This window comes from Nycticebus coucang, chromosome 18 (genome assembly GCF_027406575.1).
Source record: "Nycticebus coucang isolate mNycCou1 chromosome 18, mNycCou1.pri, whole genome shotgun sequence".
Classification (NCBI taxonomy): Eukaryota; Metazoa; Chordata; class Mammalia; order Primates; family Lorisidae; genus Nycticebus; species Nycticebus coucang.
Genome location: NC_069797.1, coordinates 38,662,980 through 38,680,373, shown reverse-complemented (window position 1 = coordinate 38,680,373; position 17,394 = coordinate 38,662,980). Strand labels below are relative to the sequence as shown.

The following is a 17,394-nucleotide window of genomic DNA, read 5'->3' as shown; positions in this document are numbered from 1 at the left end:
AGCTCACAGAACCTCAAACTCTTGGACTTCAGCGATTCTTTTGCCTCAGCCCCCCAAGTAGCTGGGAATCCAGGTGCCCGCCACAATGCCCAGCTATTTCGTTTCTGTTGTTGTTGTCATAGTTGTCATTGTTGTTTGGCAGGCTCGCGCTGGATTCAAACCCGCCAGCTCCGGTACATGTGGCTGGCGCCTTAGCTGCTGAGCTACAGGCACCAAGTCAGCTCATCTGATTCTTAAATGTCACCAAGGATGCTTGGTGGAGTGGGGAAGAGGTAACAAAAAACTCAGGAAGCACACAGACACCACTCTCAAAGTGTTTTCTATACTGGAGAGGTCAAGAAATGGCCAGATGTTACTAAATCAAACACATTGGTTGATGAATGTTCTGAAATTTGTTTCCCTGTTTCCTTTCACTGAACCAATATGCATTTAATACTGTGTCAGACACTCTGTACATTGCTCTATCCCATCAGCCCCGTCTCTTATTCTAGCCATCACTACAGCACCAAATGTGTGCAGGCTTTGCCAGCTTCACATGGGTATAATCTCACCTCACTTCACATTGGCCAGCATGCACCCCGCTCTCTTCCTGCACTAGGAATTCTCTGATGCTGAGATGTAAGTTGCCTATGGGAAGCCCGGGCATGTACAAGCTGGAATACTGGACAAGTACTCCTGACCACACCTGAACTGATGTTAATGAGGTGACTTTTGAGAAGATGAGGGCTGGTTTCCAGGGGAGTGAGCCATTAGAGGATTAGGGCTTCAGTTCTACACCCTAAGTCCCAGGGAGGGAAAGGGGGGCTAGAGATTGATTTGATAGCCAATGGCCAATGATTTAATCAATCGTGCTTCTGTAACAAAGCCTCCATAAAGACCCAAAAAGATGGGGTTCAGAGAGCTCTTGGTTGGTGAACACAGGGAGGTGCTGAGAGAGTGGTACTCCTGGAGAGGGCCCAGAAGCTCTGTGCCCCTTCCCTAGACCACATTCCAGGTATCTCTTACCAGGCTGCTCCTGAGTTGCGTCCTGTATAATAACGTGGCACTCCAGTATGTGAACTGTTGTGAGTTCTCTGAGCCATTCTAGCAAATAAATGTAAGAACCTGAGGGGGGGGGTCATGGTAATGCCAAGTTGGACAGAAGTTGTGGGTAATCTGGGACCCCCTATCTGTGGCTGGCATCTGCAGTGGAGACAGTCTTGTGGGGACTGAGCCCTTAACCTGTAGGGTCTGTGCTAGCCTTGGGTGGCTAGTGTCAGGAATGAAGTGTGAGGACAGTAGTGAAGTAAAGAAGCAAGCGTTTTCCTCTCAAAAAATAATAGGATTCTGCTCGCATTTTTGGATGTAGAGCCAAAAGCACTGATTAATGAATTAGATGAGGGGTCTGAGAGAAAAAAGAAGAATCAAAGATACCCCCAGACACTGCAAACAAGCACACAGCCAGGGGTACAAGTTAGAGAGCCCTCTCTGGGATCCCCATGTTTAGAGGCTACAAGGACACCTGAAAGTGATTAACTCCAGAGGGAAAAACTCCTCTGATTTAGAACATTAATGAATCTCCTAGAGGTAAAGATCCTTCTTAAAATATTTACTCTCTTTGCCTGTACACATCCCAACAGTTCCCGGAGTCCACTGGGACACCCAAGTCATCTCTGCCCTCTACTTCCCTCTGCATTCTCAGCCTCATTCCCCTTTTCAGAAATAGCAGGTTGTGTAGTCAAAGAACGCATTCTGACTTCTGCCATGTGACTTCCTGATCCTCCTGTCTTATAAATACAAGGGCAGAGTTCTGAAGCCAGTGAGCCCAGGAGTCCTCAGGCCAGCTCTCACTGCCCACCAGGAGGATGAAGGTCTCCAAGCCTGCCCTCCCCTTGCTCATCCTGGCTGCTGTCCTTGGATCCCAGGCCTGGGTCACACAGGGTGAGTCCAGTGAGCCTCCTCACTGGTGGCCAGGGCTGTGAGATCTCACTGTCTGGGGAGGAGACACAAAGAGACACCATTGCCTTGCTGTGACTACTTACTACTTGTCCCAGATGTGATTATGGCACTAGTTGAAAATTAACAGCAAGGTATAGACCTGCCTCTGTCTGCAGCCTTTGGTCCCTGGGGGAAAATGTTCCTCATTTGAAGCCAATTATTTCCCTTTTCATGGTTAAAATATTTAATACCTTTCCTTAGGTGGCATAGATCATTAAATGCTAGATCAAAAGAACTGTAGCAAAATTGTAAATTTGTAGGTAGAAGCACAGAATTCCATGATGTTAGGACTGTTATATACTTTCAGGCAGCGTCTGTGGCTCAGTGAGTAGGGTGCCGGCCCCATATACCGAAGGTGGTGGGTTCGAACCCAGCCCCGGCCAAACTGCAACAAAAAAATAGCTGGGCATTGTGGCAGGCACCTGTAGTCCCATCTACTCCAGAGACTGAGACAAGAAGATTGCCTAAGCCCAAGAGCTGGAGGTTGCTGTGAGCTGTGACGCCATAGCACTCTACCGAGGGCGACAAAGTGAGACTCTTATCTCTGAAAAAAAAAAAAATTAATTAAATAAAATAAATTTTTTTTTTAAAAAGAACTATTCTATACTTTCTAGTATAATCTATATCATTTTGGAGAGGAAATGGAACCAGCCAGGCAAGCCACCTAATACCTAGGCTGGACATGAATTTACCAATTTTGTAGGGAAAAAAACAGAAAACCAGTAATTTTACATGGCTTTGTATATTATTATTCACAGTTTACAAATGAAAAAACTGAGGCATAGAATCCTTAAATAAATTGCTAAGATCACATTGCTAGTTAAGTGGTGAGATTAGAATATGGACTAGTTAGAAAGTAGTTGTGGAAAGATAAGGCCATTTAAAATCTTTTATTGTTTTGCAAGTCCTACCCAAATTATACTGAGCATTTTAAAATATACTCAAATGCTTCATTAAATATAATTTGTAATATTTATATATAGCTAAATAAGAAACAAGTGGAAACAGTGGAAAGCAATTATTAGACAAAGTCAGATGCTAAATCCTTATTGCTGAAATCTTTGTTTCACTCTGAAAAGTAAATATTGATTTTAAATCTAGCTTTATTCTGTGATATAGTCAATTGTGGAAAGAAACTAACTGTAAGAATTTTTTAAAAGGATGGAAAGGGAAAAAGCCTAAAAGTGTAGTTTTATTTGCCTAATTAGCATAATGCCGTCCACAATCCTATAGTCAAAGCTTTGGTGCTAGATGAATTGTGGGATGCAGAAGTTTTTAGGTTTTAACAGTGAATGTGGTATGATGGAACAATTCCATTTCTGGGTAAATAACCAAAGGAATTCAAAGCAAGTACATGAAGAGATTTTTATGCACCCAGGTTCATAGCAGCATTACTGACAATAACCAAAAGGGGGCAGTAACACATGTGCAAATATCCATCAAAAGATGTGGTTGGTACATATGATGGAATATTATATACCTGTTAAAAGGAAGAAAATTCTGACATGTTCTACAACATGAATGGACATCAGGATCTTATGCTAATGAAATAATCCAGTCAAAGAAGGACAAATATTGCATAATTCTACTCATATGAGGTACTTAGAGCAGGGAAATTCATAGAGAGAGAAAGCAGAACGGTGGTCACCAGGGACTAGAGCTGGAGGGAGAGTGGGGAGTTATTGTTTGATAGGTACATAGTTGCAGTTTTGCAACGTGAAAAAAATTTCTGTGAATGGATGGTGGTGATATTTGCTCAGTAATTTGAATGTATTTGATGCTACTGAACTGTATAGTTAAAAATAGTTAGATTGGCAAATGTTATATCATGTACATATTACCACAACTTTAAAAAATAATTTTTGGCCAAGTGCAGGGTCTTACGCTTGTAATACCAGCACTTTGAGAGCCCTAGGTGGGAGGATTGCTTGAGGTCAGAAGTTCAAGACCAGCATGGACAATAGAGTGAGATCATAGCTCTACAAAATTTTGAAAAATTAAGTGAGCACAGTGGCATTTACCTGCCCTGCTACCTGGGAAGCTAAGCCAAGAGGATTGCTTGAGCCTGTGAATTCAAGGTTATAGCGAGCTACAATTGCTCCACTGCACACTAGCCTGGGAGACACTATGTCTAAAAAAAAAAAAGAAAGAAAAATAGGCTTGGCATGGTGGTTCCTGTCTGTATGCAAGCATTTTGAGAGGCTATGACTTTGAGGCCACAAGTTCAAGGCCAGTCTGAAAAAGAATGAGACCTTTATCTACAAAAATTAGAAAAATTATCTGGGTGTAGTGGTGCACACCTATAGTCCCAGCTACTCAGAAGGCCGAGGTAGGAGGACTGCTGAAGCCCAGAAGTTTGAGGTTGCAGTGAGCTACAATGACACCACTGCACTCTAGCCCAGGGCAAAACAATCCCTCAAAAAAATGTGATAAAAATATTGTTTTGGGGTGGCGCCTGTAGCTCAAGCGGCTAAGGTGCCAGCCACATACACCAGAGCTGGCGGGTTCGAATCCGGCTCAGGCCTGCCAAACAACGACAACTACAGCCAAAAAATAGCCAGGTGTTGTGGCGGGCACCTGTAGTCCCAGCTATTAGAGAGGCTGAGGCAGGAGAATCGCTTAAGCCCAGGAGTTAGAGGTTGCTGTGAGCTGTGACTCCACAGCACTCTACCCAGGGTGAAAAAAAAAAAAAGAAGAAGAATGTTGTAAAGAGGTAATCATAGGTCTATTTTATTAATGGTTTAAAAAAGAATTAAAAAGGGTAATACATACGTAGCTGGGATTTATCCTTGCTGGGGTTAGGGAAGCAAATACAGCACTATTTCTATAGCAAACACATCCAAATATTTATACTAAACAGGATAAATAAGAACTATAAATAGTCTCATTTCACTGCCAGTGACATTATGTCACCAATTTGAGCTGATAATCAACTTTGTGTTTTCAGAGCCCTGTGGATTCCAGAAATGTGTAAGAAGAATTGTGGGCTTTATCAGATTATGCAGATATTCGACTAACTTAACCAAGTTAGATGTGCAGCTTGCTGTCATTACTAAGTTAGAGAATGTCTACATGTCTCAAGAATTTCAGGCCCCTAAGGGGAAAAAAGGGCCAGGAGCCAGGCCTGGAACCCAGGCAGGGAGCAGTTTCCAGCATCACAGCTTCTGCCTTTGATGGGGGTGAGAAATAAAGGAAGGGTGGAGACACTGAAATAAAGCTGCCTTTCAGTGATTTCTTTCCCACCCCTGTCTGTTTCTTCCAGATACAGAGGCAGGAGAACTCCTGGTGGCAGATGAATTAGAAACTTCAATAATTCAACGCGGTAAATGATCAGATATGGCGTAGACTTAAAAGCATCAAGGAGGTACAGGTCTGCCCTGTGGCTTCCAGCCAGCCCACTTACTGGACAGAGGAGAACAGGAGGGTTCTAGAGGTGGTGAACATCTCCAGGGACAATCTCCAAGGACAATCTCCTTCATAGATGCGGTCTCTATCCACCCCCAGACCCCAGCTGCCCCGAGAGCCTGCTCCCTCAGGCAGAGGGTGCTCTCTGACACCTGCAGGTGTCTTCAAAGGCCTTCCCCTCCCGGGGGATATGCTCCTGGCCCTCTTGTGGCCCACCTTGGGTGTCCTCAGACACACAGCTCAACCCTGTGGAGGGCCTGAAGCGAGGAGATGCCAGCAAGGGCTGGCCAAGGAGGAGGAATCACTTCCAAGTCCTGCACCTTGTCACCCTCCACAGTACGCTTGAGGAAAAAGGATGGGCCCTTAAGTGGCCTTTTCTCTTGCTGCAGGCTTTCATCACCCTTCTGACTGCTGCTTCTCCTATACCCCACGAAGCATCCGGTGTCCATTCATGGAAGATTACTTTGAAACAAGCAGTGGGTGCTCCCGGCCAGCTGTCATGTAAGTGCCAAGCTCTTCAACCATGTGCTGGGGACAGGCAGTCTGTAGGGTCTTGCAGGGGTCACCTGATGGATGGGTTTCCAGAAAAGTCCCTTCCTCTGGATCCTGCCAGGTAAGGGGCAGTTTCTGTGCTTCCTAGGACCCTGCCAGGGTATCAGGGAAGAGTTGTCCCCAGAAGAGAGAAACGTAGGGAAGGAAGGAGGCTACCCAAGGCCAGGCCCAGCACTCCCTAGGGAGTCTCACGTGCTGAGGGAGGGGCACCAGGACACTGGCCCTGAGTTGCCAGCTGCACAGAATGGGAAGAACAGACTTTTTTGAATGGGGAATTGAGGGGCAGGGAGGATGGGGCTCCCCATCTCCATTAGCTGAACATGCCCCAGTGTGTGATCTTTCTCCCACTTGTTCCCCAGCTTCCTCACCAAGAAGGGGCAACGTGTCTGTGCCGACCCCAGTAACGAGCAAGTTTGGAACTGCATGATAAAACTGAAGCGGGGCCCAATAATCGAGGACCCAGGAATCATAAAGGTTGTTGAAGAGAAAGGACGCACGTCGCCAGACCACCAGCCTCGTGCTCTCTCGTCCCAACTACCAGATTCTGAGCATCGTGGCCTGAATTATAACTTTAATTACAATTAAAAAACAACATTTATTCTTCTGTTCTGGTTTTAAAGCAATGCAGCTAATAAAGAATATCTAATTTACTTCACTTGAACTTTAAGAGGAAAAAGACACTGAAGGAATTACTGACCTTTGGATAAGTGTTGATTTCCCAACAGTCATAGTATAATATCTTGAAAGCTAAAAACACAATTCATTCAAATTTAGATTGAGTAATGTGTCAAAGATGTATTTAACCCATTAGTGAGGGAGCCATTAAAATAATTCAAAGATCGTTTGAGAAGCAGATGTAAGTTGGCGGGGACATGCTGAAAAATGTTTGCGAAATTATTTAGAACATATATTAATATCCTGTGTATAGGGCAGTAATAAAACTGTAACCTTTAGGATAATCTTTTCTAGTTGACCAAAATCATTTGCATCTGTGCTAGCCAATAATTTGCAAATTAATATGTCATTTCATAATGTCTAGTGCCTAATCCATAAAAACAGAACATCAATCAAAAGTACATCAGTGCATTCCCCTATAGATTTTAGGAATCCTGGTGCGGGCCTATTAGACAATGTTCCAATATGACTTTGGAAAGTACACCGTCATCCCTTTTGTCCACTTCTAATTTTTGGATATTTTTCTTAATAGGTATAAATTTCTAAGAAATTTCATCCCTGAAGTTAAACGACATTAAGAAAAACATTTAAAGATGGAGTTCATATCAATTTTATATACATTAAAGCATGTAAGTTTATGTATATATATTTAGTACATCCTGGTCAACTATCTCATAAAATTCAAAAGATAGCCTTGAACTCTAAACAACAACAAAATTATTGTTCATTTGTAAAAAAGTCTAAAATCTTATGCTTACTTTTAAGGTGATTTGCCTATGAAATCAAGAGGAGAAAACTGATTGATAACCAAATAACCTTTATAATGCCAAATCACTACTGTATGAGCAAAAATGTCTCGAGATAATGAAAAAAGTTGGGAATTATTATGACCCTAAAGAGATTAACCACGAATTCACGTTATGTCTCATCTTCTGCTCCCTGCTAAAACAGCTAATCTTGGAAGGTTTGACTACAGTTTAGAAAACAGTGTCTTTGACCATTGTTACAGAAAAGAACTCAAACTGTGTGAAACAATTTAGAGGTTTCTTCTGAGCCTTACCAGGAGAGCTGCACCCAAGAAGTCTTGAGCAAGTGGCCTTGGGGTGGTTGGGTTACAATTTGATTTTATACATTTCAGGGAAATGGATTTTTACTCATAAAGGCATAAATCAATGCATGGAAGACATGCCCTGTTAATCAGAGACACGTCACCAGATATATACTCAGACTCACGTGATCTGTTAAGTAAATGAATGACCTGCAGGTGTGGTTGATGCTTTGCCTCACATAGCCCTTTGTCTGTTAATAAGTTACGAAGGACATCTCCAAGAAGGGAGGTGGGCATGTCTAGGCTTGTCTGATGTCCCTTTCCAAAGCAACTCAGCTTTAGGGTATTTCTGGGGTCCCCGTGGCCAAGAGGGATCCATTCAGTTGGCTGGAGAGATAAAGATTTTATTTTCGTTCATACCACTATTTCCTCTAATGACTTAGTTTCATTTATTTAATTCCTAACCCACAATAATGTCATGTTGATTCTTCTTTTCCAAGTCTTAACTGACTTTTCTTATATAGTAACCAAAAGAGAAATACTTGTCTTCATTTCATTATTGTCATCTGCATTTGTGCTTGCAGAGTCACACCAGAGTTTGACGGTAACTAACTCGTTCTTGGAGACATTCTTCAAGGACCTTGTAACTGTACACTGGGAAGTTCGTTAGGAAGGTAGATTTCATGTTATGCGGGTTTTTCTAATAACACACACAAATGAACTTGTTATATTGGTGGGAGCAGGGAGCCATGAAGTCAACAAACATCTAAAATAGAGTGTGACAGGTGCTATAGTAAATTTAAGTATCAGACAGCGCAGAAGCACTTAGGAGACATTGGCCCAGCCTACCAGGCAGGACAGCCAAGAAGTCTCTGGGCCAGAGGTGACTGACTTCTGGGCAGAGTTGACAGGTTAGTAGGCATTCGTATCACACAGGACCAATTTATCCGCTAGGCACTTAGTATTGGGGTCCTTAAAAAAATGTATTCACTCGAAAACACAAAAAGTACAAAATCTAAATTAATGGTTGCATCATTAACTGTTAAACTTAATATGTATTAAAATGTCACTAGATTGAAAAATAGCGAAGCTATGTAGGCAAAGAAAACCCTATTCTGAAGGGCCATCTATACACAGACAGAAATTTAGGAGTTGGCCCTAAGTGCATGAGAGGCCACCCATGGACTTTGTTTGTTGAGTCCCAAGGCCAAGGTTACAGGTTAGAGAATTGCCTTTGGCGGTCACTCTTGATTACAGGCTTTCGGGACACATGAAAGTTCAGGAGAGAGTGGTCAGGACTTGAGATCAAGTGGCTGGGAAGATCTCCCAGCCCCTACTCTGAAGACATTCCAGCTCTCCACTCTGGTAGCCAGCTTGACTGGCTCTTATCTTTAAAGTTCCTTCTGGCCAGGGTTCTGGGAATAGAAACGGAAACAGACACAGGGCAGTGTCCACCGTCTGAGATCAGATTTAGAGAATTGGAGGAATCTCCTAGAGGGAAGAGTCTTCCTTGAAATGTTTACTCTCTTTGCCTGTACACATCCCAACAGTTCCCGGAGTCCACTGAGACACCCAAGTCTACTTTGCGCTCTACTTCCCACTGCATTTGCAGCCTTGTTCCCCTTTTCAGAAATAGCAGGTTGTGTAGTCAAAGAACGCATTCTGACTTCTGCCCTGTGACTTCCTGATCCTCCTGTCTTATAAATACAAGGGCAGAGTTCTGAAGCCAGTGAGCCCAGGAGTCCTCAGGCCAGCTCTCACTGCCCACCAGGAGGATGAAGGTCTCCAAGCCTGCCCTCCCCTTGCTCATCCTGGCTGCTGTCCTTGGATCCCAGGCCTGGGTCACACAGGGTGAGTCCAGTGAGCCTCCTCACTGGTGGCCGGGGCCATGAGATCTCACTGTCTGGGGAGGAGATGCAGAGGGACACCATGGCCTTGCTGCGACTACTGTCTGTCCCAGACATGATCGTGGCACTAGTTGAAAATTAACAGCAGGGTATAGATCTGCCTCTGTCTGCAACCTTTGGTCCCTGGAGAAAAATTCATACAATTGATTGGTCTGTGAAGCATACTTTACTCAAACAAAGCAATATTTCTTCAGCAAACATATGCAAATACAGAGAGTGCCAAAAAATATATATGAGTACACATTTTAAGAAAGGAAAAAAACTACATTAAATTTGTACATGTAACTTCTTCAATTAGATATGTAATTACTTGTATTGAAGTTTTGTTATCAGTATGTATTATTACAATTTTATTTTTATAACCACAATTCACATTTTATTTAGATTGAAATAAACTATACAAAATCGATTTTCTTCACCAAAAATAACAGGAATATTTTCCACATTATTTCTAGATAAACCACAAAACACTTATTTTTGTAGCTATATTACAATTTTAATACAGTTTTGTCTTTTCTTGAAATGTGTGTATACTTTCTGGCACCCTCAGTATTTACTTTATACTAAATGGGATAAATAAAGACTATAAATAGCTTCACTTCACAGCAGGTGACATTGTGCCACCAACTGGGTTGCTGAAAAACTTTCTTTCCAGAGCCCTGTGTATTCCAGGAATGTATAGAACAAATTATGGATTTTATTACATTAGGTAGATATTTGATTAACTCAACCATGTTAGATTTGTAGTTTTCTTTTAGAATTTCAAAAGATTTTGAAATATTTAAATACATTTATATTCAAAAATATTGAATACTTTTTATATTCAAAAATATAAAATATTAAATTTTATTCAAAAATATTCAAATATTTTCAAAAGTTTTCTTTTAGTATTTCAAAATATTTTGAAATATTTAAATATCTTTAAAATAGTTTTAAACATATTTAAATATTTTAAATATATTTAAATATTTTTAATATTTTGAAATATTTAAATATTTTCAGAATATTTGAATATTTTTAAAAGGTCCCTGAAGAATCTTGAGGGCCTAATAGAGCAAATGGACCAGGCAGATGGCAGTTTCCAGCATCACAGCCTCTGCCTCTGATGGGAATAAGACATAGTGGGAGGAGACACTGAAATAAAGCTGCCTTCCAGTGATTTCTTTCCCATCCCTGTCTGTTTCTTCCAGATTCAGAGGCAACAGAACTTCTGGTGGCAAACCATCAATTTGAACCTCCAATAATTCAACACGGTAAATAATTAGATATGGCATAGACTTAAAAGCATCAAGGAAGTACAGGTCTGCCCTGTGGCTTCCAGCCAGCCCACTTACTGGACAGAGGAGAACAGGAGGGTTCTAGAGGTGGTGAACATCTCCAGAGACAATCAACCCAGGCCCTAGCTGCCCCGAGAGCCTGCTCCCTCAGGCAGAGGGTGCTCTCTGATACCTGCAGGTGTCTTCAAAGGCCTTCCCCTTCTGGGGGAAATGCTTCTGGCCCTCTTGTGGCCCACCTGGGTGTCCTCAGACACACAGCTCAACCCTGGAGAGGGCCTGAAGCAAGGAGATGCCAGCAAGGTCTGGCCAAGGAGGAGGAATCTCTCCCAAGTCCTGTACCTTGTCACCCTCCACAGTATGCTTGAGGAAAAAGGATGGGCTGGGCTCTTAGTGGCCTTTTCTCTTGTTGTAGGCTTTCAGCGTCCTACTGACTGCTGCTTCTCCTATACCCCACGAAGTATCCGGTGTTCATTCATGGAAGATTATTTTGTAACAAGCAGTGGGTGCTCCTGGCCAGCTGTCATGTAAGTGCCAAGCTCATCGACCATGTACTGGGGACAGGCAGTCTGTAGGCTCTTTCAGGGGACACCCTATGGAGGGGTTTCCAGAGAAGTCCCATCCTCTGGATCCTGCCAGGTAAGGGGCGGCTTCTGTGCTTCCTAGGACTCTGCCAGGGCATCAAGAAAGGGTTGTCCCCAGAAGAGAGGAGTGTAGGGAAGGAAGGAGAGAGCAGGCACAAGGCTGCCCAAGGCCAGGCCCAGGAGTCACTGGGGAATCTCACATGCTGAGGGAGGGGCACCAGGATACTGGCCCTGAGCTGCCAGCTGCACAGAATGGGAAGAACAGGCTGTTTTGAATGGGGAATCTGAGGGGCATGGAGGATGGGGCTCCCCATCTCCATTAGCTGAACACACCTCAGGGTGTGATCTTTCTCCCACTTGTTCCCCAGCTTCCTCACCAAGAAGGGGAAACGTGTCTGTGCCAACCCCAGAGACAGAGATGTTCAAGATTGCATGAGAAAGCTGCAGGCCTCCTCCAAGGAGCTGATGATGACACTTTCTTGAGGAAAAGGAACAAAAGGGGCCAGCTACCCCACTTCCAACTCTCTTGTGCCAACATTTCCTATCAGTTTCTTGACCTGAATTACTTTAAAAAGTGAAAAAACATGTTATGCTCTCATTGTAAAAACTAATAAAGATTGTTCAATGTAACTTGGCTTGAACTTTAAACGGAAATAAACTGAAATAGAATCATTAACCAAAAGAGAACTACCTCTGTTTGGTCAGCCTCTGTGTCTGCACGTGTCTATGCGCAGCGTTTTATTTCATGGCAACTGCTTCACTCTCAGAGACAATCTCCAAGGACCTTCTAATTTCCTATTCCAATTTGGAGAAATGCTTTCTGAACCTGCCAAAAACATACTCATACTGGGATTTCTTCTCATCATGCACCTGAGTTCCTTCCACCATGACATGTAATCCGTGGCTTCCTCTTCCTTGGGTTCATTTTTCATTTTTCAAAAATACATCCTGGAACTGCCTCCTCCTGTGAAAGATGCTAAAGGCAAACACTCTCTCTTGTCCCCTAGGAGCCAGGGCCAGGCCTGACCAATCTGATGCTCCTTTCCAGAGCTTTGAGCCTGGAGCAAGTGTTACAGAGAAGCAAACGAAGACAGGAGTCCATGCAGGTGACGGTGGTGGTAGTAACAGCTTGCAGGCTGTGCAGCAGGAGGGCCACCATGCACTAGCGGTCCCAGCAGAGGCAGCAGCATCCACACCAGTTGGCCCATGTGGCACAATTTGGGACATAACACTAGAGCTGGTCTCTCCAGGTTTCTACCCATTTTCCAAAATGAGTACCCAAAATCTTTGCAATACTTTTTTTTTTTTTTGCTTAAGTCTACGACTTCCCAACAAAGAACTGCGAGTAACAAAATAATAAGTTTTCTGGGATGTAAGGTCTAAAAACCTGTCTTTAAATTTGAATAATGGTTCAGCTGAATATGAAAGTCCATGTTTAAGATCTTTTTCACTCGGAATACAGTAGACATTTCTCAACTGTCTTTTGCCTCTGATACAGTGCCAAAATTCCAAAGCCAGTGATTTTTTAGTTCCTAGTTTAAAAAAAAAATCTAGAAGTTTTTATGATTTTCTTTTTATCATTGAAGTTCAGACATTTTACCAAAATGTATCTTTTTTCATTATCCCTAACTATGTCCTCAACTAGCTTTTTTTTTGAGACAGAGCCTCAAGCTGTCACCCTGGGTAGAGTGCCGTGGCATCACAGCTCACAGCAACCTCCAACTCCTGGGCTCAAGCGATTCTCCTGCCTCTGCCTCCCAAGTAGCTGGGACTACAGGCACCTGCCACAACACCCGGCTATTTTTTGGTTGCAGCCGTCATTGTTGTTTGGTGGGCCCGAGCTAGATTCAAATCCACCAGCTCAGGTGTATGTGGCTGGCGCCTTAGCCCCTTGAGCTACAGGTGCCGAGCCAGCTTTTTTGCTTTTTGAGATAGGGTCTCGCTCTGTGGCCCTGGCCTAAAGTGCTGTGATGTCATAGCTCATTGCAGCCTTGAACTCCTGGGCTCAAGCAAAATCCTCCTACCTCAGCTTCCCAAAGTTCTAGGATTACAGACATGAGCCACTGCATCTGGCCTGATTAGCTTTTTAATCTAAGGATTCAACCCATTTTTTAACTCACGAAAACTTTTTTCTGTCAGTTCTTAATTTTCTTCTGTCCATTTATACTGTTTTCTGGAACGGGTAGATATTGGATTTTATACATCTATCTTTCATAAATCTTAACTTTCCTCTCATATTTTGCACTTTTTATTCTGTGTGATAGAAAATTTTTGAGGCTGGGCATGATGGTTCATGCCTGTAGTCCTAGCCCTCTGGGATGCCAAGGTGGATGGATTGCTTGAGCTCAGGAGTTCAAGACTAGCCTGAGCAAGAGTGACACCTCGTCTCTACTAAAAATAGAAAAATTAGCCAGCAGGGTGGCAGACGCTTATAGTCCCAGCTACTCAGGAAGCTAAGGCAAGAGGATCACTTGAGCCCAGGAGTTTGAGGTTGCTGTAAGTTATGACGATGCCACAGCTCTCTACACAGGGCACAGAGTGAGACTCTGTCTCAAAAAAAATTTTAAAAATTAAAAAAATATATATATTTATACATATAAATTAGCCAGGCCTCGTGGTGGGCGCCTGTAGTCCCAGCTACTCAGGAAGCTGAGGCAAGAGGATCACTTGAGCCCAAGAGTTTGAGGTTGCTGTGAGCTGTGATGACACCACAACACTCTACCCAGGGCAACAGGGTGAAAATCTGTCTCAAAAAGAAAAAAAGAAAATTTCATTGATCTTTAGCCATGTTCCTTCTATAATACATTTCACTATTCAGAGTTCTTTGCTTCTTTGCTGACCTTGGATTAGTCTTTTACAGTAACTTACTATTGTTTTATAGATGCAACATCCTCTTCAATCTTTCTGGGAATAAAAAATTGTGAGAGTATCTTCTAAACTTCTATCGTTTTTTATCCTGTTGTTTCCTTTAGAGTGTCTTCTTTTTTTTTAATCTTGGTCCCCTCACACCCCACCCCATGCTATCAGTAATTCTCCAATGCCTAGTTATCACAGGTCATGAGTGGTTTATAGTTACAAATGACAGGAGTGGATCTTCTCTATGCTTCTATAGGTCTATGCCTGCAGACCTCTTTCCCTGAATGAAAGCCTGGCTTTGGATGTGGGAATGGAGCGATAGACAGGAGATGATTGGGATAAGGGGTAAATCCTTATCCCAATTCCAGGTGATTCCTGTGCAGGTGTTCCTAGGACTCTGCTTAGAGATTCTCTTTTGGGAGTTGTGGGTAAACAGGTGGGCAGGTTAGCTGGTGGCCCCATGCAAGGGAAGATTGTCTCACTATATTTCTTTCCCCATGACACCTTTCTCAGCAGAAGTCCCTAGTTCCCTGGTTGTAGTTGCAGATTCTGATTATGGGAGCCCCAGCTCTGGGGGTGAAGTGAAAGGGGGGGTGCAGTGGCCAGGCTTTCATTGAGGCTGTCAGCTTAATTTCTGGGAGACAGAGTAAAGAGATGGAACTAGGACTTCTTATCCTTGACCAGAAGTGATCCAGGGAACTGCCCAATTCTCTCTCTATCCCCCTGTCCCCCTGGGAGACTCCCATAGCAGAATTCCTTCCTTATCTATAGAACTGTACTTACAGCTTTCGCCTGGGGCAAACTGCACACGTGAATGTCCTGCCACGGGGACTGGCAAAGGCATAGCTGTTCACTCAAGCCAGGTTTCCTTTCCCAGCACCCACTGACTCTGATGAGAAAAATCCTCTTCCTCAGGGATGAAGCCTTATTCTGCAGCCTGGCACGCCTGGTTCGGGCCAACTTCTTTGGTTCTTTTATGTTACAGCTTCTTCTATGTTACAAACATAAAAACGAACTGCAAAAAGAAAAAATCCTCTTCCTCAGTGATCTCCTTCACCTCCATGAGGATACCCCCTTTGTCAGACTTCTTGTAATGTGCCATCAAGCTGACCCATGTCCTTTATAGAGAACAGAAATGCCTCACCTTATAAGAGGTTAACGTCGTCTTTTCTGACTCCCTACTGCTACTATGAACTTAGGTTTCACTTCTATCATTTGTATGGGATTTAAAGAGATTCAAAAAAGGCAAACACAGATGCTCAGGTTCTAGCCTGTATTTTGATCCATTTATGATCATGCTTCTTACTTCACTGAATACTGTTGAATTCAGAAACTTTGCCGTGAAACCAACCAGTAAGGCCTAAATATACGACTGGGCAATGGCAACCCAGAAGCTTCTGAATTCTGCATGGAGATTTTGTTTCAGAGACTTTGGGAAATTTTCAAAGTGTTGTTAGATTAAAACTGTGCTAAACCTAAGGGAATGCACGTAGTTTCATTGTGTTCTCTGACAGGTCAAGTTGCTAGCTTGGAAGAATGAAATGGGGGGTGAGATGGGGGTAGCATCTTAACAGTGTGGGTGCTAGGGGGTGGCTTAGGGAAGTGTTGGGTCATGACAATCACAGCTGAACAGGAGTAAGGGATAAAAGCCAAGACTTCCCATTCCCGCCAAGCATCTGTTCACTCACAGAGCTCTTTGTGTTCTTGGCGGGGACAGAAACATGTTATATCCCGGGTAATTGCATAATACTCACATATTCAAGTTTCCCAGTTCCTCAAAAACAGCAAGTTCTTTTGTGCTTCCTTACTCTGTGTGGTGTCCTTGGCCAGAAATGCCCTTCTCTGACCTCTGCCCAGCAAAACTCAACGCAATCTCGAGGGTTCTAATACAAGCCCACATAGGAGAAAAACTCAATTCAATTCAAGCTGGGGTGAGAGGGAATGAGAGGGAGGAGGGGGGAATAGGGGATTGCTGTGCTCCCCCTGAATGGGCACAATGGAAGGGTATACAGCACACCTCTTGGGTGCAGGACATGACTACAAGAGGGACTCTACCTAATAAATGCAAATATTATAAACTAGTTGTTTGTACCCATATTAACCTGAAATAAAAATTAATTAATTTTTTTAAAATCCCGAGGGCTCAATTTAAATGCTACCATAGAACCTTCCCCCATCATCACAGCTGGAAGGACCCATCTCTTTGCCTCTGGAATCTTGTAATAGATGATATATCATCACTCAAACAGAACGAGGGAGTTCTTTATGTTATGCAATGTGCTAGGGGCTAGGCCTTAGGAAAACCACAAAAAGTAAACGAACTATTTCAGTCTGAGGAGAAGACTGAAAATAAGCATAAGATAGAACACTTGGGTGCAAAAACCTTATCTTTTCATCACTAAGTCTCCAAATCATCATGCAACCTTGGAGTAAAAAGACGAGGCTCAGCCAGGCATGATGGCTCCCATGTAATCTTAGCCCTTTGGAAGGATGAGGCGGGAGGATCACTTAAGGCCCGGAGTTTGAGACCAGCCTGAGCATGAGCAAGACACTGTCTCTACAATAGAAAAAATAGCCGGGCATAGTGGCAGACACCTGTTGTCCCAGCTACTTGGGAGGCTAAGGCAGGAGGACCGCTTGAGCCCAGAAGTTTGAGGTTGCAGGGAGCTATGATGGCGCCACTGCTCTCTAGCCAGAGCCACAGAGCAAAACTTGTCTCAAAAAATATATAAAATTGGCTTGGCACCCGTAGTTCAGTGGCTAGGGCGCCAGCCACATACACTAGGGCTGGCGGGTTTGAACCTGGCCAGGGCCTGCCAAACAACAATTACAACTACAGCAAAAAAAAAAAAAAAAAAATAGCCAGATGTTGTGGTGGGCACTTGCAGTCGCAGCTACTTTGGAGGCTTCACCAAAATCACTTAAGCCCAAGAGTTTGAGGTTGCCGTGAGCTGTGATGCCTTAGCACTCTACCAAGGGTGACATAGTGAGACTGTCTCAAAAAATATATATATATATTTTATATATAAAATTATATATATATATATATTTTTTTTTTTAAAGATAAGGATGTTTATATTGAAGGCAACTGGGACTCAAGCCTTATGCCCCAGCTG

General features: G+C 43.2%; 1 protein-coding gene across 5 annotated transcripts; it reads left to right on the top strand.

The window, feature by feature from the left end:
- Positions 1-1,765: 1,765 nt before the first annotated feature.
- On the top strand, positions 1,766-12,109 carry CCL15 (C-C motif chemokine ligand 15). 5 transcript variants are annotated; one of them, XR_008375524.1, is made up of 5 exons: positions 1,766-1,920; positions 5,240-5,299; positions 5,772-5,883; positions 6,294-7,849; positions 8,242-9,437. XR_008375524.1 is itself a non-coding variant. In XM_053568975.1 (4 exons), exons 1-4 carry the CDS (start codon positions 1,845-1,847, stop codon positions 6,517-6,519), a joined length of 474 nt encoding a protein of 157 aa, XP_053424950.1. In that variant the 5' UTR covers positions 1,766-1,844; the 3' UTR covers positions 6,520-9,437. The 5 variants fall into 5 exon arrangements, 3 of the variants coding, with proteins under 3 accessions (XP_053424950.1, XP_053424952.1, XP_053424951.1); XR_008375523.1 differs by having other exon boundaries at positions 6,294-8,331; positions 9,369-9,437; XM_053568975.1 differs by having other exon boundaries at positions 6,294-9,437.
- Positions 12,110-17,394: the final 5,285 nt, after the last annotated feature.

Excerpts from the sequence above, each read along its gene's own strand:
- CCL15 (XM_053568975.1), top strand. The coding sequence starts at position 1,845 with ATGAAGGTCTCCAAGCCTGCCCTCCCCTTGCTCATCCTGGCTGCTGTC. Across the intron at positions 1,921-5,239 it reads CCAGGCCTGGGTCACACAGG|ATACAGAGGCAGGAGAACTC; the intron begins GTGAGTCCAGTG and ends TGTTTCTTCCAG. Across the intron at positions 5,300-5,771 it reads AACTTCAATAATTCAACGCG|GCTTTCATCACCCTTCTGAC; the intron begins GTAAATGATCAG and ends CTCTTGCTGCAG.